At 46.1% G+C, this 26365-nt stretch overlaps 1 protein-coding gene across 2 annotated transcripts in view; it reads right to left on the reverse strand.

Annotated features, from left to right (window-relative positions):
- Positions 1-5075: 5075 nt before the first annotated feature.
- GNG4 (G protein subunit gamma 4) overlaps positions 5076-26365 on the reverse strand; it is an 81145-nt gene continuing 59855 nt past the window's right edge. The window contains exon 4 of one of the 2 annotated variants that reach the window (XM_061404904.1): positions 5076-8926. In XM_061404904.1, the coding sequence (XP_061260888.1) occupies positions 8798-8926 (129 nt within the window). In that variant the 3' untranslated portion in view covers positions 5076-8797. Of the gene's footprint in view, positions 8927-17963; positions 18474-26365 lie in introns of those variants that run through there. The other variant, XR_009734197.1, reaches the window with a different exon arrangement.

The raw sequence follows: 26365 nt of genomic DNA on the forward strand, positions 1-26365 counted from the left end.
CCAGGCTTCTCTGCCCATGGGATTTCCCAGGCAAGAATACTGGCATGGGTTTCCATTTCCTTCTCCAGGGGATCTTCCCGACTCAGGAATTGAAGGCAGATTCTGAATTGCAGGCAGATTCTTTTACTGACTGAGCCACCAGAGAAGCCCTCAAAGACATATATCAGTTCAGTTCAGTCTCTCAGTTGTGTCCAACTCTTTGCAGCATGAATTGCAGCATGCCAGGCCTCCCCGTCCATCACCAACTCCTAGAGTTCACTCAAACTCATGTCCATTGAGTCAGTGATGCCATCCAGCCATCTCATCCTCTGTCGTCCCCTTCTTCTCCTGCCCCCAATCCCTCCCAGCATCAGGGTCTTTTCCAATGAGTCAACTCTTCGCATGAGGTGGCCAAAGTATTGGAGTTTCAGCTTTAGCATCAGTCCTTCCAATGAACACCCAGGACTGATCTCCTTTAGGATGAACTAGTTGGACCTCCTTGCAGTCCAAGGGACTCTCAAGAGTCTTCTCCAACACCACCGTTCAAAAGTATATAGTCGGTCCCTATTTATTGAGCATGTGTATGTCCCAGGCAATGCTGAATACTTACGTTATTCCATTGAATTCTTCTAAAATATATGTTGCTATCCTCATTTTTCTAGATGAGGTCATGAAAGTTCAGAGCAGCGGTGGAGCTGGTAAATGGCAGAGCTGGGTTTTAATTTGAGTCCCTCTGACTCCAAGACCAGGCTCCTTAGCACTCTGTGTTTTTTGGTCCCCCAAATACCTCCAGCCTCAATGATTATGTGTAGACCAAGTGGGGCCTCTCCTTTCTCTTGCATTGTCTTGTTTGCATGTAATTTTTCCTGCAGCAAGATGTGCCGATGGTGATCTGTACTTCTGAGTATGAGAGACCAGGCAGAGCTAAGATGAGACAGTACATTATTTGATAAAAAAAAAAACAGGTGTCATACAAGTGGCATCAGCTACAGAGGGCTGACTTTATCAGGGGCAGTGATTGTCTTTATTCTGCCTGGGGATGGGTTTCTACTTAAAATTAAGTTAAATGAAGTTTAACTGAAAAACCAAAAAGAGAATTTAACAAAAAACATAAAAGCCCCAAGTAAATGATAAGACTGTTCCAAATGCTTGGGAAGGAAAAGTCAGAGAATTAGTACTTAAGTGCACACCTGGGCATGGTAATAATAGGTCACTTTTGTCACAGAAACACATCAGTACCCCCTCCTCCAAACAATAGGCATTTAGGCCGGAACTAAACTGGCTAATATTCCTTCATGCTTCACAGGACAATGTGTCCTTCCTCTTCCAGCTGTTCTTTCATCACTTACCAGGAACTGTTCTCCCCGGGCCTGAATTACAACAATTAAACCAGCATTCAGCCATACAGTGTGAAGGTGGGTTTACGCGGTGCTTTACGGTTTTTAAATGGCTTGAAAGCATAATCATACAGTAAAGCAGCGGTCCCCGACTCTTTTGGTACCAGGGACCAGTTTTGTGGAAGACCATTTTTCCACGGACCTGGTAGGGGGGATGATTTGAGGATGACTCAAGCATTACATTTACTGTGCACTTTATTTCTTTTATTATGACATCAGCCCCACCTCAGATCATCATTCCAGAGGTTGGGGACCCCTGCTGTAAAGTCAAGAGGGCTTGGGACTGCCCTGATGGTCCAGTGGTTAAGACTCCATGTTTCCACTACATGGGGGCATAGGATCCATCCTTGGTTGGAGAACTAAGATCCCAGGTGCTGTGGGCGCATAGCATGGCCAGAAAAATAGGCAGACCCAAAATGGAAAAACAAGCAGAAATCTGAAGTTCAGTTAAAGTTGGAAAGACAAATAAAATTACCATTAAAAATTTAAAAAGAGCATTCTCCCAGGTTTCCTGGTAGCTTTTTTAAAAAACACAGAGTGAAGGATCTGAAAAGCTTTAAACTCTTATAGTCCTTGATTTGACTACAGATGCTCTGGTGGTGGTAAGTTAGAAGGACTGATCAGAATTCCAGGCATCACTTAGTACTTGTTGAATATTGGATGAGTTACTTAAATCAAACTTAGTTTCCTCACATACATCTAAGGAATATCCATCTACAGAATGAGGGTAATTAATCTTACAACACAGTTGCTGTGAGGATTAAAATGTGAACACCTTGGTCGAGCACATTTTTTTCCTTTGCAATAAATGATGCACTCCACAGATAGTGGTTTCCTTCCTTCCTCGCCTCGGTTATTACTTCAGTGCCGTCTGAGGGTTCATTCACACTGGTTTGCAGCTTATGAAGAGCGCACACCCTCAGGGTCACAGAAGTACTGGTAGTGACTTCCGCTCGCTCACTGGGATCATACTTACCGGGTTTGCATCGTGTGCCAGGGGACATGTTGGGGCCCAGGGATAAAACCCTGCCCTCGCGGAGCTGACGGTGTAGTCAGGGAGGCAGACGGGCACTGAGCGGGTGCACGTACAAATGTAAAACTGCAGCAACAACAGACTGCTTCGGAGCACAGCAAGACCCTACAGATAGATGTGACTCGGTCAGAGGGTTCAGGGAAGGCTGGCACCTTTGGACTCGAGATCTGAAGAAGAAGACCAAGAGAAGCATGAGGAATGTCCTAGGCTGAGGGAGCAGCAGGTGCAAAAGCCCTGTGGCAGCAGGGAACAGGGCTAGTGAAGTGGACTTGAACAACGACCAGTGTAGGTGGAGCACAGGTTTTGTGGGCAGTGATGTGTGCAAGTGACTTTGGAGAATAAGTGGGGCCTAAGAGGCCGTTCTGGCTTCCCAAGTGGCTCAGTGGTAGACTGCACCTGCCGATGCAGGAGACTCAGGTTTGATCCCTGGGTTGGGAAGATCCCCTGGAGGAGGGCACGGCAATCTGTTCTAGTATTTTTGCCTGGAAATCCCATGGACAGAGGAGCCTAGTGGGCTACAGTCCATGGGGTTGCAAAGAGTTGGACACGATTGAGCACACACACACACACACACACACATACACACACACACACAAAAGGCCATTCTATGTCACTGGAGAATCTTTATCTTATTGAAGTACAATTGATTTACACTGTTGTGTTAGTTTTTGCTGTAAAGTGACTCGGTTATACTCTTTGCGACCCCATAGACTGTAGCCCACCATATATATATATGAGCTTACCGGGTGGTGCTAGTGGTAAAGAATCCACCTGCCAATGCAGGAGATGCAGGTTCCATCCCTGGGTTGGGAAGATCCCCTGGAGAAGGAAAGGAAATGGAAACCCATTCCAGTATTCTTGCTTGGAGAATCCCATGGGCAGAGGAGCCGGGCAGGCTATAGTCTACGGGGCCTAAAGAGCCGGACATGCGCGCGTGTGTGCACTCAGTCGCTTTTTTTCATATTCTTTCCCATTACGGTTTATCACAGGATATTGAACAGTTCCCTGTGCTGTACAGTAGGACCTTGTTGTTTATCCCTTCTAAAGGTAAGTGGTCACAATTGCTTCAGTGTTTGATTAACTACCATGCATGGACCCGAACATCTTATAAATCAGTAACTTATTAACAGTTAACACAGAATCAAGTGTTAAGGGTTTTATCAGAAATTGGATGGGGTATCAGGTCCTGACCAGCGGGAGTTGACATCAGCTCATCCACACGTATCTTCAGGGACATTGAAACTGGGCAGACCTCCAGCTTATTCCCCGCCCTTCCTGCTCTGGCTGTGCACCCTGGGGAGGGTAGAGTGGTGTGCACCCTGGGAGAAGGAGCTGGGACATGGGGCAGGGTGGAGAAACTGCCTGTGCCCTGCGTCCTCCCACCACGTTGAAGAGCTGAAGATGAAGTATAGGGGTGAAGTCTGTCTAATCTTTATCTCAGCCCATCTTCTTCTCAGGTCAAACCAGCTTATTCCCCGCCCTTCCTGCTCTGGCTGTGCACCCTGGGGAGGGTAGAGTGGTGTGCACCCTGGGAGAAGGAGCTGGGACATGGGACAGGGTGGAGAAACTGCCTGTGCCCTGCGTCCTCCCACCACGTTGAAGAGCTGAAGATGAAGTATAGGGGTGAAGTCTGTCTAATCTTTATCTCAGCCCATCTTCTTCTCAGGTCAAAACACTAGTTGTTTTTTGTTTGTTTTGGTTTTTGGCCACATGACACAGCTTGTGGGATCTCTAGTTTCCCGATCAGGGATTGAACCCATGCCCCCTGCACTGGAAGCATGGAGTCTAAACCACTGAACCATCAGGGGAGTCCCCAAACACTAGCTGTCATGACTCCCATGTCAAATTGGAGCAGTCATCAGAACAAAATCCCCTCTGACCTTTGGTTTGTTCTCTTGCCATGACTCCCTCAGAGGGAAGCTGCTGCTGACTTAGACTCATTGTTGAGTTCTGTGGGGGTGGTGTTCAGCGTTGAAAGTAAGACCTATGGATTTGTGTAGCAGGAGTCCCAGCATGAAGTGACTCTGTGATCAGCCTGGGATCTGATGCATCAGAGCTGCACAAAGGAGAATGGCCAGGCCAGCTAGGAGCTGAGAGACAAGGAGCTCAGAATCAGCCAGAGGTTTGGAAGGGGCCCAGCATTCCCATGGGCGGGGGCAGAGTCGAGGGAGCTGGTTCCCTTTATGTATTTCCAGGTCGGGCTGCCTGGGACACTGGGTTGCATTCAGAAGATGAGTCATTGCAAAGCCAGCTGATGCCTGTAGAGCTCTTTCCCCCAGAGGTGGTGTCTGATAACAGGGCTTTGTGGCCTGTTATCCATTCATTCCAGTGGTCAGAAGCCAGGAGAGGCTGAGAGGAAGTCATCAGCCTCGCTGACAGAGAGGTTGATCCAAGAGGGAAATCCCAGGAGGATTCCTCACTGTTCTCCCAACAACACAGATTCCACACATGGCATTCACACGCCCCATTCACAGGCTCTGTCTGCAATACTCTGGGAGCTACTCTCTGTCCAGAGAGCTGTGGATTACAAGTACTTTGTATTTCAGAATGTTATCACATACTTAAATGTCCCACTAACGATGTTACACCTAAAGGGGAGTAAAAAGTTGAGCTGTCAAAAAAAAAGTCGGGGTCGGGGGGACGGGAAATAACCATGGGATTCTCAATTGCTAAGCACACTTTTTATTGAAGTACAACATACATACAGAAAAGGGCACAAACCACAAGTGTACAGCTCAAAGAATTTTCACAAAATAGACATGCCCAAGTGACCAGCAACCGGATCAAGGAACAGAACATCCAAGGAACACCCTTGTGCCCATCTAAGAGTAACTTACATAACTACTTGCGAACAGCTTTGCCGGGTTTCTCACTTGATGTAAACAGAACTATACGGTACGGCTTTGCCTCCTCTTGTGAGACTCACAGTGCTGTCTGCGTGTCTGCATGAGTGTCGCTTCTCCTTGCTGTGTGGGGCTTCATTGTGTGAATAGACTATAACTTGTTTATCCGTTCAACATGGGCATGTGGGTACTTTCCAGTTTGGGGTTATTATGAACAGTGCTTCTCTGAATTTTCTAGTACATTTCTCTTGGTGAATATACATACACATTTCTTTTGGGTAGACACCTAGGAATGGAGTCTTTAGGTCATATGATAAGTACACCTAACCCAGGCTATTTCACAGAAGAATGAGGAATTTATTGGATGGAGCTTGAATGCTCACCGAACTGACAGAAAGCTAGAAAGGAGTTAGGAAGACAGGTGGGGGCCGCGACAGCCCAGTGGGGCCAAGGAATGAAGCAGAAACAATCTGCTCAGGACTCCGTCATCCCTAGACACCACCACCAGTGGGCGCCACCCCTGGCCTGCTAGTCTCGGAAACCTTCACAATGGGCCACTGCCAGCCCTGGGCCATCACGGCGCCCATGAAATGAATCTCAGCATCCCTTCATTTCTGTGTCACCTGCACCAAACTCACAGTCCTAAGCATGGGTGTCCAAGGAGTCCACCCTAGGTCACTGGTCACTGCCTGGTCAGTCTGGTGCTGGAGAAGGGGGTGCACCTGAGACAGGGAAGGCGTCCCCATTTCAGCATCCATGGTGCTGGAGGCGCTGCATCCCACTACATTTGTTTATATGGGGTGATTTCATGATTTCCCCCTTCAGGAAAGGGGTCAGGTGTTGGACAGTCAAGCTGGAAACACCACATGACAACTGCTTACTCCAGGCAGCTTCATCGGATCCCTACTTCTGCCGGGGGAGGGTCTTATCCACACACTTGTGCGTCTCACAGCCCATGCGCATGAGTTCGCCTTTACGGGCAACACTGAGTTCAGGGATACATTAGAAGGTGCAAGCCACACAAAATGCTGTAGGTTTGAAAGGCAAAGGTGTAGTGAGAGACAAAAAGCATTTCCTGGAGGGATGCAAGGCAGACAGGAGGAGAGGGAAGAGAACATGGAGGGATGGTGAAAGCGAAAACAAAAGGAAGAAAGTCTGGTGAAGTCCAGGAGTGCACTAGTTCTCTCTTGACCTGGTTTAGCTGGTTTCTGTGTTGTCCCACTGTCCCAGTCTCTCTGATGTGCTTTTATGGATTGTGCTTTGCTTGATCAAGTTAATGATGTTGACATGGACCACAGGATAAAGAGATCCTGGTCATAAACCAAAATAGAGGGAGACTGGAAGTCATATTACCACAGACAGCATACAATTATGCTATAGTTTGAGCACACACCTTCCTAACAACACTGGTATTGTCAGGGAGCTTTCATGAAAGGAAGAATTGATTTCAACAAAAGAAGCAAAGAATAAAAATGTACTAAAATCATTTACAAGGGTAGCAAGTCACTAATTGATCTGAAAATTATATTGCCTTTTTTGTGGGTGATTTTATATGATTCTTCCAACTGAACCATGGATCTTTGAAGTCACGCATTCTAGATCCCTATACTATAACCTGGCATTCAGTAAATTTACTTGTTTTAAATGATAATCAGAGCTTTCATCTATGTAGCACCTCCCCCTATCTTAGAGCAAAGACAGGAGGAGTTCAGTTCAGTTGCTCAGTTGTGTCCAACTCTGTGACTCCATGACTCGCAGCACGCCAGGCCTCCCTGTCCATCACCAACTCCCGGAGTTTACTCAAACTCATGTCCATCGAGTTGGTGATGCCATCCAACCATCTCAATCTCTGTTGTCCCCTTCTCCTCCCTCCTTCAATCTTTCCCAGCATCAGGGTCTTCTCAAATCAGTCAGCTCTTCGCATCAGGTGGCCAAAGTACTGGAGTTTCAGCTTCAATATCAGTCCTTCCAGTGAACACCCAGGACTGATCTCCTTTATGATGGACAGGAGGAGTAACTGCCCACTATCCACAATCTGCAGACTGGAACGCTCCAGGCATACAGTGGCTTGCCTAGAATCACTCAGTGTAGCCACTGCCAGAGCCAGGGTGGGAGGAAATTTCCAAACAAATGGAACAGGGCAAACTTGGACAGAGCATTCGCTCTCTACCCTGTGGTTTACTCCCTTCCTTTATTGGAGTGATAGGAGTTTGTCTTAGGTGGAACCTGCAAGTTTGTCTCAGAAAAATCAAAAGCTGTCAAGCCTTCCACGTGGGTAGACACATATCATTTTCCATAAGCTGCCAGAATATGGGACTGACACGTCTGCTCCCAGGGAAGATGGGAAGAGAAGTGTGCTGCTGAGCAGACCCCAGCAATGGTGCTTCGTGGCACACGGCTCAAGCTGTTTTCAGGTCTACCTACCTACCCGCAAACAGGTAGGGCTGGAAGACAGTGGAACTCAGGGGCTTAGGAGTTGGACTGTCTGCACTCAGGTCCCAGCCTTCTGGCTTACTATCTATAGCTTGGGGAAACTACATGGTCTCTCTGTGCCTCAGTTTTCCTCTTTTTAGAACAGATGTATGTTGTTGGAGGATTAAGTAAGTGGATACATGTGAATGCTTCGATCAGTGGAGGCTACATGGTGAGTTGCTCCCCCTGACTCGCTCCTCTGGGGCAGGGGCCACCCTAGTGAAATCCTGCAGGGCCCAGTGCTGTGCCCAGAACAGGCCCGTATTAATGCAGCCCCTGCAGGGCAGGAGCCAGAATAGGAGGAAGCAGGATGAAGTGGTATTTGGAGAGAAGAAACATGCCCCTGGCCTGCTTGGCTGGAGCACGTAAAGAGAAGTGATGGGGCCACATTTACAGTTAAGCTCACTCCAATATCTACCCACCACCTGCATTTGCAGAAGGACCACCTACAAAGGGAATCAAGGACAATCAGTGGGAAACAGGGGTCTGGGCCCCCCATCTGGGGTTGAGTCACAGGGCCCCCAGATGACCCTATTTAGAAAACCATCCAGTGATGTGGGTTCTTTCTTTTTTAAACAGGATTATGGAAAAGCAGGAAATAGAAAACTTCCAGAACTTTCTCCAGGAAGAGAGATGGAACCTTTACCCATGGACTTCAGTTGGTCAAAATGCTCTAATTTGATACTGAATGATGGTAAATGGGGGGCTTGTTGAGTACCTCTTCTCTTCTCAATAAATTATCCACTGAAATGTATAAACTTGATGTAAGTAAACTTGGGAACTGATGTTTAAAAAGTTTAAGCCCTTACACCCATACTTATTTTTAACTTGGCACATTTGTTATTTGGCTATAAAAAAGGTGTATTTTCTTTACTAATAATGAAAATAACAGAAACATGAAAAGAAAAGGTGAAACTGCAGACAAGGAAGAAAACCAATGAAAAGACAGGCAGCGGGGTAACGCTGGTTGGGCAGGGGTGGGTGTGGGCAGAGCTCCCTAAAGCTAAGAGCATGCTCGGTCTCTACCAGGGATTTTAGAGACAGAAAAGGAGACATTTTCACAACAAATGGAGTCAGAGGATGGTACAAAAGAACTTCTTCTCTCGGAAGGGGTTTTCTGACGCAGGCACTGGGATGATGAGAGGGTCCTCCCTCACATGAGCTTCACAGTAGGCCAGGAGGTCCGCCGCTGCCTGGGAGACCTGGGGGGGTACACAGCACAAGTGCAGGGTTAGAGGCCAGTTCACGGTGGGTCCAAGGCAGAGGTGTCGGTCTGGAAAGTGGACAAGCCTGAGGATAGGCTGTGCTGCATGCACTGCCGATGACAAGGCATTCCGCGGCCTGGAGAGAGGGCTTGTGCAAATCCAGAGACGGGTTTTGAAAGTTGCCTCCAAGGAAATGTAATAGAGAAGAACAAGCCTGACTCCATATTGGATCTATTCCTTTAGCTCTAACCCTTGTGCTGTGTTATCTGTGCTTTGTCATGCAGGCTCTGCATCTTTCATAAAAGAATGCTCCTCCTGAAATATACAGGAGACCCCATTCTCAAGGCTCTGACCTTTAAAAGTATAACACTTTTCCATTCACAGAGAGATAGAAAGTTGCAGAACTGAGAAGAGCATTTATCTTGTTGGAGGTTTATGGGAATATTGTGACCAGAGCTATGCGGACAGCTGTGAGAACAAAGGATTCCAATACCAAGAAATTTGTAATAACCAGCCACCCTCTCTCCTCCTTTAGTATAAAAGAAACCCGAGTTCTAATCCAGAGAAGATGGTTCTTTGGGACACCAGTCCACCGTCTTCTCCATCTGCTGGCTCTCCAAATAAAGTCAGTCTTCTTTGCCCCGAGAGCTCGTCTCTCGACTTAGTGGCCTGTCATGGGTCAAGCAGGACGAGCTTGGACTAGGTGACAGAAAGAGGTGCCACCCAGTGGAAGTGTAGATCAATACCAGCAGAGGTATGAGGCACCATCAGGAGGGTCTAGATATCTAGTCCTACTCGGAACTGAGTGATGAGTGACGGTTCCAGGCCAGGAGCCTCACCAATGACTCTGTAAAACGACCTCTAGACAGATAAAGCCAATTTCTGGCCCTGGTGATTGTAATTATTATTATTAGTGTTATTGTTTTACTGCAATCCACTCTCATGACCAACCCAGGCTCTTGATCCTCCCCAGGAGAACACAGATCATAAGCACATTACAGAGAACACACACACACATAAGCTACACACAACAAGCCCACAGTGAACTCGGAAGGCCAACTCTCTCTGAGGAGAGAGTTGCTCCTGACCAGAAACCTCTTTGATTTTCCTTTCAGGCTTCTCTGAAGCCTGTTGACACTTGGCAGCTGTGGATCCAATTACCTTGCAGGTAATCTCCAGGAGCTCCAGGGGAGAAGCAGGTGGGAGGAGCAAGGCGCTGGGAAGCGTTTGCTAAGAGGAGGAAGGGCAGCTCATTGGCCCGTGGTCTAGGTCACGAGTCCAGCAAATGACTGGTCTGCGTATTGAATCATCCTGCCGGTTGGCTTGTTCTGCCTGTAAGCGCCTATTAGAGGCCACAGGCTGCAGGAAGTATATGGCAGTCAAAAGGAATCCTTTTCATGCAATTAGTGTCTAAATCTCCCCCAGAATGACAAACACGCTGCAGGTGAAAGAAAAATGTTTGAAGGCCCCCAGGACACACAAGCCATACACCTTCCAACCAGGTGTTAAAAATTGGCTGTTGGTACTTCCCTAGTGGCCCAGTGGCTAAGACTCTGCATTCCCAATGCAGGGGGCCTGGGTTCAATCACCGATCAAGGAACTAGATCGTACATGCTGCAACTAAGAGTTCACCTGCTGCAACTATTAACAAAAGTCTCACATGCCACAACTAAGACCTGGTACAGCCAAACGAATAAATATTAAAAACAAAACAAAAACAATGCCACCAAGGCTCAAAACTTAAAAAAGAAACTGGCCCATCTTCCAAAATTTTATAGAAAATCTTCTAATTTCCAGCCTAGATTTACCTATTTCAGCAGTGGCTAGAATACAACAAATAATTTTAGTGGAGATATGTAATACATTTTTCCTTCTGATGAAACAACTAAAAGTTGAGCCTATGAGTCCACCTAAATCCAGACAAAGTCTACATTTGTTGGGAGTGTGGGATGGAGCATCAGGCTTCCCTGTCCATCTTAGCCCCAAGGTGACTGTGCAACTTTAGGTAAGTCACTCAACTTCTCTGAGCTTTAGCTTCCTCATTTATAACATTGGGAGAGTTAGCTATCTCCAAGATCCTGTTTACTCTAAACGGTCTGTAGTTTTAGCTCTGATAGCACCACCACAGTGCTGTAGAGCCTAAATAAAATGGATGTTGGGTTGAATGAGAATGAAGTTTGCAGTGATTTACAGGACACCCATACAGGAATCTCCCAGGTGAGGTGGAGGCCACACATATAGGCCTGCAGGGGACCTATGAGGCCTCCACGAGGGGCTAGAGAACAGGAGCAGAGAAGCTGACTCTGGAGCCCACAAAGGTGTGAGGGAGGGACTCTGCTGGTGGCCCAGTGGCTAAGGCTCCACGGTCCCAATGCAGGGGGCCTGGGTTTGATTCCCGGGCAGGGAACTTAATTCCACACACTGCAACTACTATCAGAGTCATGTGCCACCACTAAAAGATCCTGCGTGCCACAGCAAAGACCTGGTGCAGCCAAACAAATAAATGTATTTTTTTTAAAAAACTCGATAGACATACAAAAAACCAGAATCACACCGTGAGTGCTTGGGTGTGGAGCCTGAGCCTGGCATCAGGCTTGTCACCTTCTGAACCAAAGCCAAGGGCTCTCCCCTGATTGCCTGGGTCGCAGTCCCCTCCTCTCTACTCCAGGCATCTCCTTCAGCCCACAGAGGCAAGGGGTCTTCTCCATGGCCGCTGTGTTAGGATGACCACAGAATTCACCCAACGGTTCCTGCCACAACCACTGTGAACCGGTCTTCACCACTGCCCAGGCCAGCACGCGCAAGAAGGTGGCGATGTTCGAGCATCTGTCTTCCTCCCTAAGAGCCAGGTCCTCTTAGCTCTAACTTCAGTGAGTTCTTCCAGATGCTTCATTTAAGAAAGTCTTGGGACTTCCCTGCTGGTTCATTGGCTAAAACTCCATGCTCCCAATACAGGGGGTCAGGTGTGATCCCCAGGCAGGGAACTAGATCCCACACGCTGCAACTAGGAGTTCAAATGCCACAACCAAGATCCGGGACAGCCAAATATAAATAAATAAATATATATTTTTAAAGTCTTATCATCATCCCTTATCTCTAGTTTTCCTTTTTCCCATCTATTTCACTTTTGGGGACAAGGACATGCTTCCATTCATTCTGAATTCTCTATAAATCTTACAATTTCATCTAGGAAGCTGTGTGTCAATCTTTCAGCTAATTGAGAGGATATAGGGGAAAAATAAGGCAAGACTTTTGCTTTCCAGGGGTCTGAGAAGACTCAAAAATTGTAACATTACTAAAATAATCAGGGTGCACTAAAACATCACAGAAGCACAGCTGCACACCTCTGCAGGGCTACGCAGACAGGGGTGTCTGAGTTCCCCACCCCATCCAGTTCCACATGGGGGCAGTTACCCTGGTGAACCTGCCCCTTTTATCCAGAGGCTGGTTCCAGCCAACTGATCCCAGAGACGTGATTTTCTGGCAAGCCAAGAATGGCTCATATCTTGTGGCAGATCCATATTAAACAAATCCAAGAGACAACCATATAAAATCATTAATCAAAATAATAGTTGGCATGAACAGAGTCCTTGTTATTAATATGCACCAAGCCCTGGAGCTAAACACATTGTCATCTGTCTTGTGTGTGTGTGCATGCTCAGTCGTGCCCAACTCTTTGCGACCCCATGGACTGTAGCCTGCCTGACTTCTCTTCCTATGGAACTCTCCAGGCAAGAAGTTTGGTGCCGGGAGCTGGCGTGAGGAGCTCTGCCCATGGCAAAGGTCATGAGGAAGGAGGCTCGGCATACGCAAAGGTGGGATCGAGCCTCAGGAGTCCCCCTGGATATTCTCGAGCATCTACCCCCAAAAACCAGAGTCTGCCTACTTTACTGCTTTGTGCTCTCACCTCTGACTTTACGGGGGCTGTCCCCCACCACCATCTCGCTCTCTCTAAAAAGAGTTAACTTACAGCTCGAGTTAATAAAGTTCCTGGGCATTAGGAGTGTTTAAATCCAAACCCCTCACATAGCTCTCTAACTTGCCTGACAAGTTTACCAGGACTCCTAAAGCTAGTCATATGATTGTTTACAGTCTCCCAGCCGTGAGAGGCATGGGAAGCTTAAGATATTCAAATAGCTTAGAGCCTCTCAGAGAGTTAGAAACTGTCAGAACAAAACTAGTAAAAGATTTCATTGATGAACCAATGCTTGCTGCCAAGTTTCCACATCCCCCGTATTGTATCCTTGAATGTGTATTAATTAATATAGTTGGTATGTAGTAAAAATAAGTAGTGGCCTTGGTGTTAGCAACTTTAGACCCTTAAAGTAATAAATTCTTTCCTTTGTTGTAAATCCACTGCACTTCTGCCCTATAGGAATGCAACTTTATCTAACACCTTTGGAGGATGGCGCCAAACCTTAAAATAATTACTCTTAGAGAAAATAAGTCTTACAGTTGACAAACCTTTGTCAGAGTCATAAAATGTTAATAGACCTTCTGGCCAGAAGATGATGTAAATCACCTAAACCATTTGTATACAATAAATTTGCAGGAAAGAAATCCTGGTTTCGATAAGGATCAAAGACTGCTGACTTTGCATGATTTCACATCCCCTATTATCCTCTACATGCAACTTAGGGTATAAAAGCCCCTGTTGAAAATAAAGCTACGGGCCTTGCTCACCGAAGCTTGGTCTCCCCACGTCATTCTTTCTTTCACATTCTGGCTGAGTCTCCATCTGGAGCGTGGAGGTCCTCTGCGACCATTTATTTGCCTGGGCTTCTAAGACCCACTCAAGAAGGTGCCTAAGGTGGGGCACCTTCTGCTATTCGAGAGGGCGACTGTGGCCTCCGTGGTCAGAGCTAACCTGATGTCACAGGTTATATTGATTTTCCGCGTAAACCAAGCTACTCAGCCTCTTTTCTCCGCTGAATTTTTCTACTGAGCTATCCTCATTCTATTACTCTTTATATCCTTGATGAATATTTAAATCAAGCCAGTGAACTCGCCGAAGCCGTCTCCCCTTCAAATTCCCTGGATCAGCCGGGGCTGGACCTCGGCAGTTTGGAGTGGGTTGCCATTTCCTCCTCCAGGGGATCTTCCTGACCCAGTGATCGAACTCACGTCTCTTGCATCTCCTGCCTTGGCAGGCAGATTCTTTACCGCTGAGCCAAAGCTATGGCTTTTCCAGTAGTCATGTATGGATGTGAGAGTTGGATCACAAAGGAAGCTGAGCACCGAAGAATTGATACTTTTGAACTGTGGTGTCGGAGAAGACTCTTGAGAGTCCCTTGGACTACAAGGAGATCAAACCAATCAATCCTAAAAGATATTAGTCCTGAATATTCATTGGAAGGACTGATGCTGAAGCTGAAGCTCCAATACTTTGGCCACCTGATGCAAAAAACTGACTCACTGGAAAAGACCCTGATGCTGGGAAAGATTGGAGGCAGGAGGAGAAGGAGATGACAGAGGATGAGATGGTTGGATGGCATCACCGACTCGATGGACATGAGTTTGAGTAAGCTCCGGGAGTTGGTGATGGACAGGGAAGTCTGGTGTGCTGTAGTCCATGGGGTCGCAAAGAGTCAGACATGACTGAGTGACTGAACTGAACTGAGCCACCAGGGGGAGCCCCATTATATGTCTGGCCTCATTTAATTCTTCTAAATACTATTGTCAGGGACTTTTCCCTCCTGGAGGAGCCATGTATGGTGGCCAGCCCCCCCCCAGCCAGAGGCCTTTGAGGAGCCCGGGCAGCAGGATTGGAGGAGGTGGGGCCCAGTGACCACTCCCTGCCGCCAGATCCGCACCTACCCTACCAGTTGCTGCCAGGTCCAGGGCAGTATCATCGAGGACTGGTGACCTCGCCCCTGCCTGCTCCACCCGCCCTGCATGAGCCACTCTACTTGCCTTCTGAGTATGAAACAGCCCCCGGAAGCTTTGGGGGTTTTACTGAGGATGTTCCTACTTGCGAGACATGTGGGAAGACCTTCTCATGCTCTTACACACTGCGGCGTCACGCCACAGTGCACACGCGGGAGCGACCCTACGATGCCGCTACTGCCTGCGCAGCTACACGCAGTCAGGGGACCTGTACCGCCACATCCGCAAGGCTCACAATGAGAACCTGGCCAAACGCAGCAAACCGGATCCAGAGGCTGGCCCCGTCCGGGGAGCGCAGCCCCTCCCTGGCTCCCCGACTGCAGACAGACAGTGCTGGAGGGCCACCCGGAGATTTTGTACTTGGTTCCAAAAACTGACATCCGGGAGAGCGTGCGCCGGGAGAGCGAGCATCCAGGCTTGCTCTTGCTGCCACCAGGGGGCAGCACGGAAGGTGGAAGCACCTGATTTCCTCGCTGGGGACGGAATGAAGATTCTGCCCAGGCTGAAGGTTCCTACCCTTTTCTTTTCCCAGCCAGAGAGGACTTGATGGGTATTGCATCTCAGCCAACTCCTCGCCGCCCTGGGAATTTTCCTGAGATGTAATCGCTTCTCACTCTGCATTTTGGACCATAAAACTGGCAGTGAAAGTATTTCTCTGAACCGGTTGGCTGGTTTCTTCCACAAACCTGCATGCCTCCTGATTTTTTCTCCAGGCTTTTTAGGAATCTGACACCTGCATTTGGGGTAGGGGTCAGGTTGCTTAGGAAGAACAAAGTGAGATAAGGAGAGGGTAATGTAGACTTTACTTAGGAAAAGTATACAAATTAGGTTATTTTACACAATTACGGTTTATTGTGGGAGAAGGCAATGGCAACCCAACTCCAGTACTCTTGCCTGGAAAATCCCATGGATGGAGGAGCCTGGTGGGCTGCAGTCCATGGGGTCCCTAGGAGTCCGACATGACTGAGCAACTTCACTTTCACTTCCATGCATTGGAGAAGGAAATGGCAACCCACTCCAGTATTATTGCCTGGAGAATCCCAGGGACGGAGGAGCCTGGTGGGCTGCCATCTATGGGGTTGCACAGAATTGGACACGACTGAAGCAACTTAGTAGCAGCAGCAGCAGCAGCAAAGTCACTTTACAGATGAGGAAACTAAGGCATGAAAGTTAAGAAATCTGTCCAAGTTCATACAACCGGTAAGAGAGAGACCAGGATTGAAGCCAAGCGGTCCGGCTACAGAAGCTAAACACTACAGTAGCTGCCTGATTAATTGCTCATGAAAACTGTACCTGGAAGGTGGCCTGGAAAGTTCTTGTCTGCTGGGCCAGCACACTCTTTTTGTAGACCAGCTACCTGGGAACTCATGTGACCAGAAGGAGAAGTCCTGCAACTAAAATTTCTTAGGTCATTTGTTTAATCCAGGGACAATTTAAAAATAATCTTTTGGTCATGCTGCACGGCATGTGGGATCTTAGTTCTCTGATCAGGGACTGAACCCACACCCACGGCACTGTCAGCATGGGATCTTAACCGCTGGACCACCAGGGCAGCCCCCCATGGACAATCTTGCCAAGAAAACCATGAGTGTCAGCAGCTGGGACTGGCTTCTTCTTCCTTTGCCCTGGCTTGGATGGATGCTCCAATATTGCTCTGAGACTCCTTCCTCTAGGCTGTGACCTGCATGCTGTTCGTGTATCAACAAGGATGCTATTACACTGGGTTGGCTCTAATTCCTTAGTAGCAGCCTTTTTAAACTAAGGGTTTCCCAGGTGGTGTTAGTGGTCAAGAATCTGCCTGCCAAGGCAGGAGATACAAGAGACCCAGGTTCAATCCCTGGGTTGGAAAGATCCCCTGGAGGAGGAAAATGGCAACCCACTCCAGTATTCTTGCTTGGAATATCCCATGGACTAGAGGAGCCAGGCGGGCTACAGTCCACAGTGTCCCAAAGAGTTGGACATAACTGAGCACAGCACAGCCTTTTTAAACTAACGCCTAAGCCAGAGAACTTGAAAAGGTGAAACTTAAGACCACCACAAACAGCCAGCCAGGCTTTCCCACCTAATGCAACTGCTTAAGCTAAACCTGTCAAATAGTGCTTTGCTTCAGCATCTTTCTACAAACACCTTGCCCTCTGCCTGTCAACGGATGGTGCTAACTACCTTTGGTTTAGCATTGCCAGCTTCGACTCCACCTGTGTCCAAATTAAATAAAAAAATTTTAATGTTCTTCAGTTTACCTACTAACAACAGGATCCAGCTGGTCTGAAGTTTGCAAATATTATTAGCAGGTATTTTTTGGTTTTTGGTTTACTAAATATCATCACTTTTTTTTTTTTTGGCTTTTTGGTTTGCTAAATATTATTTCAGCTTCCTTCCTCTTGATCAGTTTACTTGTTCAGATGCTTGTCAACATCCATTCATTGTGGGCAGATTTGACTAATTTTCTGAGAGCTACCGCACCGCAAGGGGGCGCTGCATCCTCAACCATCCGGCCAAGGCATGGGAGGAGGGGTTCAAAAAATGGGGCTTTAGGGGTCGCCCTGCGGAGGTGCGGTAGTTTGAGCATTCTTTGGCATTGCCTTTCTTTGGGATTGGAATGAAAACTGCCCTTTTCCAGTCCTGTGGCCACTGCTGAGTTTTCCAAATTTGCTGGCATATTGAGTGCAGCACTTTCCTAGCATCATCTTTCAGGATTTGAAATAGCTCAACTGGAATTCCATCACCTTCATTAGCTTTGTTCATAGTGATGCTTTCTAAGGCCCACTTAACTTCATATTCCAGGATGTCTGGCTCTAGGTGAGTGATCACACCATCATGATTATCTTGGTCATGAAGATCTTTTTTGTATAGTTCTTCTGTGTATTCTTGCCACCTCTTCTTAATATCTTCTGCTTCTGTTAGGTCCATACCATTTCTGTCCTTTATCGAGCCCATCTTTGCATGAAATGTTCCCTTGGTATCTCTAATTTTCTTGAAAAGATGCCGAAGAAATGATGCTTTTGAATTGTGATGTTGGAGAAGACTCCTGAGAGTCCCTTCCAACCAGTCCATTCTGAAGGAGATCAGCTCTGGGTGTTCTTTGGAAGGAATGATGCTAAAGCTGAAACTCCAATACTTTGGCCACCTCATGCCAAGAGTTGACTCATTGGAAAAGACCCTGATGCTGGGAGGGATTGGGGGCAGAAGGAGAAGGGGACGACAGAGGATGAGATGGCTGGATGGCATCACTGACTTGATGGGCGTGAGTCTGGGTGAACTCCGGGAGTTGGTGATGGACAGGGAGGCCTGGCGTGCTGCGATTCATGGGGTCGCAAAGAGTCGGACACGACTGAGCGACTAAACTGAACTGAACTGAACTGCGGAGGTGAGTTAAGACTGGTCTCCTTCTGGTCTCACAGTTGTATATTTGCTCCCCTCACAGCCCCGGGTCTACAACCATGCCATTAACATGTGGCCTCACTAGCTCTAAGCAGGTCCAACCTAGGGCTTTTTCTGTCATATCAAAGGTGATACTGTGCTTGATGCCACAATTTTTCTTTCAAGAAAACAAGCTGTTCTTAGAATGCCTCCTTTTGTTGTTTCAGGGTCACAGATGTGTTTGCTTAGTTATATGTACACACCTCTGGATTGCAGAGTTCCATCTGGAGCACCTGTACTACAAGAATGAAACCAGAATTGTTAGTACTGGTACCAAGTGATCAGCACCCAGTTTTGTGTGGATCTGGGTCGGCTCCACACAGTATTAGCTTTATAGATGCACTCAAATTATTGAGAACATCCTACAGCACAGTATGAGCAAATTAAGTCATTTTACAATAAAAGGAGTTTTCCACCTTTTCCCACCTTCGCCATCAGCTTTATTTCATGCAGTGTCCAAGGTCCCTTTACTCCTGTATAACCAAAGTATCTTGGATAACCCCTGAAGCTTGCTGTAATGGGATCTGAAGATACACACATGTAACGATCATCTTAATGAGCCTTCCAGAGGAAAGGTGACACCCTAACACGCAGTTTAGTAGCCCGGCATTAATTAAACTAAAAACCCACTCCTTAGATTGAAAGGGAGGGTTTCCTTAATCAGCCCTATATTGATTTTTATGGTTCAAAGTTTCCTTCAGTGTATACAAAATATTGCATGCAGACTTCACCATATCCTAGAAACATCTGCCATCTTTGAAACATAAAATAGACAATTTACTTTCTAAGAGAAATCTTTATTCTGAAATTTAAGACTCCGTTACTGTTTATGTTTTATCAAGCCTGAAGTCTGCTTTGCCTTTAAATCCGCTGTTACAAAATGCCCAGAGCATCTCTGCCTCCTCTCCTTAGTACTGAAGTGTTAAGAGTTATAGGATAACAGATGTTGAAAAGAGAAAAGAATTGGGAGCTAGGGAACAACTGTGGAATTTTACCATTACATTTCAGAGTAAAAGAGGTGATTAAAACAGCTCAAGTTAGCACATAATCCCATTTGTTGCACTATAATTACAAGCGTCAATGATGGGGAGAAAATGTTGCAATTACTAAGTCACATTCCAGGACAAGACAGATGACATAATTACTATTCTGGCTGTGACACCCACTGCATTTACCCTTTGCATCTAAGTATCTAAAGGACAGCAACTCACAGCTATTTTTCAGCAATCCTGGTCTATTTAACAATACTACTTGGAATAGATCACAGGCATTCTTGATGGCTCTGTCTGCTCCTCCCTTCCCAGCCAAGAAAAGAAAGCGGGATCAGAGTCAAGAGTACAGCCAGGTTGCATCCCCCACTGTGCAACGATACCTTTTACCAGGTCAAACGTGGTACAAGTACCAACAGAAGAAATCATATGCCATGTATCCCTAATAAAAACCCGAGGATATTACATCTATGCCTCACCTCTGAATTCTGAGCAAGAGCTACAGGGTGAATCCTTGTGAATTTTTTTTTTTTCTTTCTTCTAATGTGGGATATTATTTGAGATTAACACACCAGTTTTGCTTTGTTTTTTAAAGAATCTGCCTGCAAGGTGGGAGACTGGGGTTTGATATCCGGGTCAGGAAGATCCCCTGGAGAAGGAAATGGCAACCCATTCCAGTGTTCTTGCCTGGAAAATCCCATGGACAGAGGAGTCTAGAGTTCATCAGGTCACAAAGAGTCAGACAGGACTGAGTGACTAATACTTATTATTTTTAAAGACTTTATTGAATTTGTTACAATATTGCTTCTGTTTTAGGCTTTGGATTTTTTTTGTCCCTGAGGCATGGGTGGGGTGCCATTGCCTTTTCCCAACCAGGGATTGAACCTGGACCTCCTGCACTGGAAGCGCAGTCTTAACCACTGGACTTCCAGGGAAGTCCTAACACCAGTTTTTAAGGGCATTCTTGAGATACTTCCAAGTAATTATGCTATAGGCTGAATGTGTGTGTCCTCCCACCACCCCCTAAGTTTATAAGTGAAACCAAAATCTCCAGTGCCATGGAGATGGGGTCTTTGGTAGGTAATTAGGTCCTGACGGTTGAAACTTCATGAATGGAACTGAGATGGGCTGGGACCTGGGACCCTTTGCTGCAATATTTGCACCTGGTCTCCTTGAGCAACGAAATACAAAGAAACTATAAGGGACTAAAAATAACTGTGCTACAATGTACAGCTGGGGCAAATTATGGACACAAGATAGGAAAAGACCAAAACCCAACTGCTGCTCCAGAAGAGTTGGAAGCAAAAACAGGGTGTTGGGAGCAAAAGCTGGGTACTGCGCATGCCCCTTGCACACAACAGCACCAACACGGTGGGCAAACCTCCTAAATCACCCCTCTGGCTCCACCCCTCACCCCATATAAGGAGCCGGCTTGCCCTGCCTAGGAGAGTGAGGAAGCAAGGAAACCTGTTACTTCTTTCCTCCAGACCCCCACCACCAGCTGCAGCAGGAGCCCCAGAAAAGCCTTGCTTGAATTTCTTGTCTGGCCTCTGATCAATTTCTATTGATTAAAGAGGCCAAGAACCCTGGTAGGTGATAAAATTAGTGCTGTTATAGGAGAAAAGGTCTCTCTCTCCCTCCCTTCCATGTGAAGTCACAGCAAGAGGGTAGCCATTTGTAAACCTAGAAGAGAGGCCTCACCAGCACCTGACTGTTGGTACCTTGATCTCAGACTTCCCAGCCTACAGAGCTGTGAACAATGAATTTCTACTGTTTGAGTCACTGAAGTCCACGGTATTCTGATACAGCAGACATTTGGCTTCTAGTGGTTTCCAGCAAATGTTGTGTATTGACTAGATCAATATTGGAAATTCTCAATCATTGGGTCCTAGGCCACAAATAGCATCTAGCAGGGAGAAGGCAATGGCACCCCACTCCAGCACTCTTGCCTGGACAGTCCCATGGATGGAGGAGCCTGGTAGGCTGCAGTCCATGGGGTCGCGAAGAGTCGGACACGACTGAGCGACTTCACTTTCACTTTTCACTTTCATGCATTGGAGAAGGAAATGGCAACCCACTCCAGTGTTCTTGCCTGGAGAATCCCAGGGATGGGGGAGCCTGGTGGGCTGCCATCTGTGGGGTCAAAGAGAGTCGGACACGACTGACTCGACTTAGCAGCAGCAGCAGCAGGAAGTAAGGTTATTCCTGGAGGAAACCAGAGGGGGTGGGAGATATGTGTGAATACATGATAATATAACAGAGAGTCCTTCTCTGAATTCTAAAGTCAAATGTCCAGACTAACGAATCAGCTGCTGTTCACTATCACCAGCATATAGGGTTTTTTTTCACATCAAACGTTGATTGCACACTTGCAGCAACACAGATGGATCTAGAGATTATCACGCTAAGCGCAGTCAGACACAGACAGATAGACGTCATGTGGTATTACTTGTATGCAGAATCTTAAAAAAAAATGATACAAATGAACTTACAACAGAAACAGACTCACAGACCTGGAGAATGAATTTATGGTCACCAGCAGGAAGAGTGGGCGGGAGGGATAGATTAGGAGTTTGGGATTGACATGTACACACTGCTATACTTAAAACTGATAACCAACAAGGACCCACTATAAAAGTTGATTATATATTAAGAGGTAATCCTGAGATACTTGAAAGAGAGTTTTAATATCCCCAAGTTAACCTAAGTAAGAGCTTACTATTACATGGCTTTCACCATCAGGAACTGAAAAGCTCTCAGTTCGTTTAGAGTGATTAACCCAGGTCCACCCAGGATCTTGATTTAACCAAACCCTTTTAACAGGTTGATATGTGTCCTACATGACTCTGACCGCCTCTCAGCTTTGACACATCACAATTTCCCACAAAGGAAGCCAAAATTCAGTCATTTTGCAAGCTCACCAAAAGAGTGATGTATTTGGTGACAGAAACTAGTGAGTCACTTTAGAGTCTCCTGGGACTAATGTCGGCGTGAAAGATGAACATAACAAGTGGGTTCTAGCTCCAGTGATTCTAGAAAGCTAGCAGCATCTCAGAAAGGAAGCAGGGGGTTATGAGTCAGAAGACAACATCCCAGATGGGCGGCACTCAGTTTCCACTCCTGTGGAAATAGCAATACCTGGTAGTTTGTGGCTAAATGACACAATAGATGTATTATACGTACAATGTATTATTATTTCATTATTCATTTGGCTACTTTTTGGTACGGTGGGAAAGCTGTTTGGGCCATAGACATGAAGTGGTTTTTGTTGTCACTAAGCTGTGTCCGATTCTTTGCAGCTCCATGAACTGCAGCACATTAGGCTCCTCCGCCCTCCACTGTCTCCTGGAGTTTCCTCAAATTCATGTCCATTGAGTCGGCGATGCTATCTAACCATCTCATCCTCTGCTGCCCCTTACTCCTTTTGCAAGAAGTAATCTCTCAGAAATGATCAGGGCAATTTGATCTCCGAGGCGCCCTCGCCCACAATGTCCCTTGAATTGGGAGGCATGTTTCATCTTCCTGGTCTCCTACTCACATTCTACTCTCTGATTTAACCGAAAGATTTCTCTCCTTTTATCTGATACCTATTTCTTGAAGTGCTCATTCATAACCCCTGTTCTTAATTTTATGTCTAAATCTGATTGTAGAATGTTATCATCTGAATCATTTAAAGTCTAAAGGTCTGGGAAAGGGCTACGAATGTTTCTGGCAGAGGAAGGGGAAATGAAGACAAGGGTTAAACCTCAATTGCTAAACTAGCAGAAGCTGGAATAAGAAAGAGTTGCTACAGAGTATAGAAGAGACATATGAAAAAGGCAAAACTCTACAAGCATTGCCTCTAAAATTTGGCTAAATCATATGACATAACTTATATTTAATTTTTTTTAGAAATGCCATTCTTTCTACTGTAACATCATCTAACATCTTTCAAAAGATATTTATTTGGCTGAGTGGCATGTGAACTCTCAGTGTGGCATGTGAGATCTAGTTCCCTGACCAGGGATTGAAGCCAGTCACCTGCATTGGGAGTGTGGAGTCTTAGCCACCTGAACACTGGAAAGTCCCTATTATCTTAATTATATCCCTTTTCCTGGACTTCTCCAGACCCTTTAAATCATCCATCAGTGATCTATCAGAATGTGAAGATCTGCCCAATTTTGCTTTTTTTAAACTTGTTCACAGGGAACACCATATTTAAAGCCTTACTTCTTTTGTTTTAATAACTACTGACTTTGGCTTCAGAATTTTCTGCACTGGCTTCAGAAACTTCAGTTCAGTTCAGTCCAGTTGCTTATTTGTGTCCAGCTCTTTGCGACGCCATGAACTGCAGCACGCCAGGCCTCCCTGTCCATCACCAACTCCTGAAGCTCACTCAAACTCATGTCCATCTAGTTGGTGATGCCATCCAGCCATCTCATCCTCTGTCGTCCCCTTCTCCTCCTGCCCCCAATCCCTCCCAGCATCAGAGTCTTTTCCAATGAGTCAACACTTCGCATGAGGTGGCCAAAGTACTGGAGTTTCAGCTTCACCATCATTCCTTCCAAAGAAATCCCAGGGCTGATCTCCTTCAGAATGGACTGGTTGGATCTCCTTGCAGTCCAAGGGACTCTCAAGAGTCTTCTCCAACACCACAGTTCAAAGGCATCAATTCTTTGGCACTCAGCTTTCTTCAGAGTCCAACTCTCACATCCATACATGACCACAGGAAAAACCATAGCCTTGACTAGACAGACCTTTGTTGGCAAAGTAATGTCTCTGCTTTTGAATATGCTATCTAGGTTGGTCATAACTTTCCTTCCAAGGAGCAAGCGTCTTTTAATTTCATGGCTGCAATCATCATCTGCAGTGATTTTGGAGCCCCCAAAAATAAAGTCTGACAATGTTTCCACTGTTTCCCCATCTATTTCCCATGAAGTGATGGGACCAGATGCCATGATCTTCGTTTTCTGAACGTTGAGCTTTAAGCCAACTTTTTCACTCTCCTCTTTCACCTTCATCAAGAGGCTCTTTAGTTCCTCTTCACTTTCTGCCATAAGGGTGGTGTCATCTGCATATCTGAGGTTATTGATATTTCTCCTGGCAATCTTGATTCCAGCTTGTGCTTCTTCCAGCCCAGCGTTTCTCATGATGTCCTCTGCATATAAGTTAAATAAGCAGGGTGACACTATACAGCCTTGACGTACTCCTTTTACTATTTGGAACGAGTCTGTTGTTCCATGTCCAGTTCTAAGTGTTGCTTCCTGACCTGTACATATGTTTCTCAAGAGGCAGGTCAGATGGTCTGGTATTCCCATCTCTTTCAGAATTTTCCAGTTTATTGTGATCCACACAGTCAAAGGCTTTGGCATAGTCAATAAAGCAGAAATAGATGTTTTTCTGGAACTCTCTTGCTTTTTCCATGATCCAACTTAATAGTACATGTTTTATCTCTTGCCAAAATAAAACCATAAAAAAATTTTGTTCCTTCCAAAGAATTCACAAACTGGCAGTGCAGCTGCAACTCTTAGGAAATGCTATAAAAAATAAGGATAACATGTACAGATGTGAGACCTGGACCATGAAGAACAGGCTGAGCATGGAAAAACTGATGTTTTCAAACTGTGGTGTTGGAGAAGACTCTTGAGAGTCCCTTGGACTGCAAGGAGATCCAACCAGTCTATCCTAAAAGAAATCAGTCCTAAATATTCATTGGAGGTTTGGGGCTGAATATCCAATACTTTGGCCACCTAATATGAAGAGCTGACTCATTGGAAAAGCCCCTGATGCCGGGAAAGATTGAAGGCAGGAGGAGAAGGGGGCGATAGAGGATGAGATGGTTGGATGGCACCACCGACTCAGTGAACATCAGTTTGAGCAAGCTCTGAGAGATGGTGAAGGACAGGGAATCTGGCATGCTGTAGTCCATGGGGTCTCAAAGAGTCAGACACAACTTAATGACTGAACAACAGTGTGTTCAAGATGTATCTATTAGAAGAATCATGATTAAAAAAAAAACCCTGGTTCAAACACACACGTGAAACAAGAATCATGTTGATGCCCAAAGGGCTATGTCAGAAAACTTTTGGACACTTACCACTGGCTGCAGCAAACAGCTCTGGATTATCCAGCTGCTGGAGGAAATGATTAGTATAAAGACAATCCCAACCAAATTTACACTTTAATCTGGAATATAAGTTATGATTTCTATGCAATGTGTTTCCATAAGAATATGCTCATATTTTGCACTGGGCGGTTAATCCTGAAGAGATAGAAAGGCAGATTCTATACAAAAAGAATAATGCACATACAAATAATTAAATTGTTCAACTGAACTGACAGTAGTCAGACACCCCTCCCGGGTTTGAATACAGTGGCTTGGGCTGACGGTGTGGCGGTGAGATCCTGCACGGAGCAGACAGAGGAGCCCCCTTTTCTGTCTCCTGCACTAAGAGGTCACCTTGTGCGGCTCCCTCCCCCTTCAGACGCCCTCCCTCGTACTACACAGGTAAGAAGTTCAGAGGAGGGACTTCCTGGTGGCCCAGTGGTTGAGAATCCGCCTTGCAGGGGACGCAGGTTTGATTCCTGGTCAGGGAACTAAGATCCCTCATGCCATGGAGCAACTAAGCCTGCCCGCCACAATCAGAGAGTCTGTGCACCACAACAAAATATCCCACATAACCCAACAAAGATCCCTTGTGCTGCAACTAAGACCCAACACAGATGAATAAATAGATAACTATAAGAAAAAAAAGTCCAGAGGAGGGAGGGAGTGAGTGCTGGGGGAGGCAGCACTTCTGCAGGGGTGTGATTTCCAGGAAGAACTTGACTTTTGGAAATAGCTTTATTGCCTTTATGACAATAATAATCCTTATTTGTCTGTAAAATTACCCCAAAGGACAAAGATGGACATAAAAATCAACAGAAACCCTGCCATTTGGGGAGAACATTTGGTGAACATCTTTATAGACATCTTACTATCCATCTTCGTACACACAATGTCACATGCTGTTCTGCAATATGCTTTTATAATCACTCAGAGCACACAGATGTACAGCATTTAGTCAGATGATAGTGTAACACTGTCTGTATATAACTTCAGATGAAATAAAATTCGTACTTTATGGCAAGACAAGAAAAACTTAAGACACAAAAAATTTTC

The sequence above is a fragment of the Bos javanicus genome, chromosome 28, assembly GCF_032452875.1.
Source record: "Bos javanicus breed banteng chromosome 28, ARS-OSU_banteng_1.0, whole genome shotgun sequence".
NCBI lineage: Eukaryota > Metazoa > Chordata > Mammalia > Artiodactyla > Bovidae > Bos > Bos javanicus.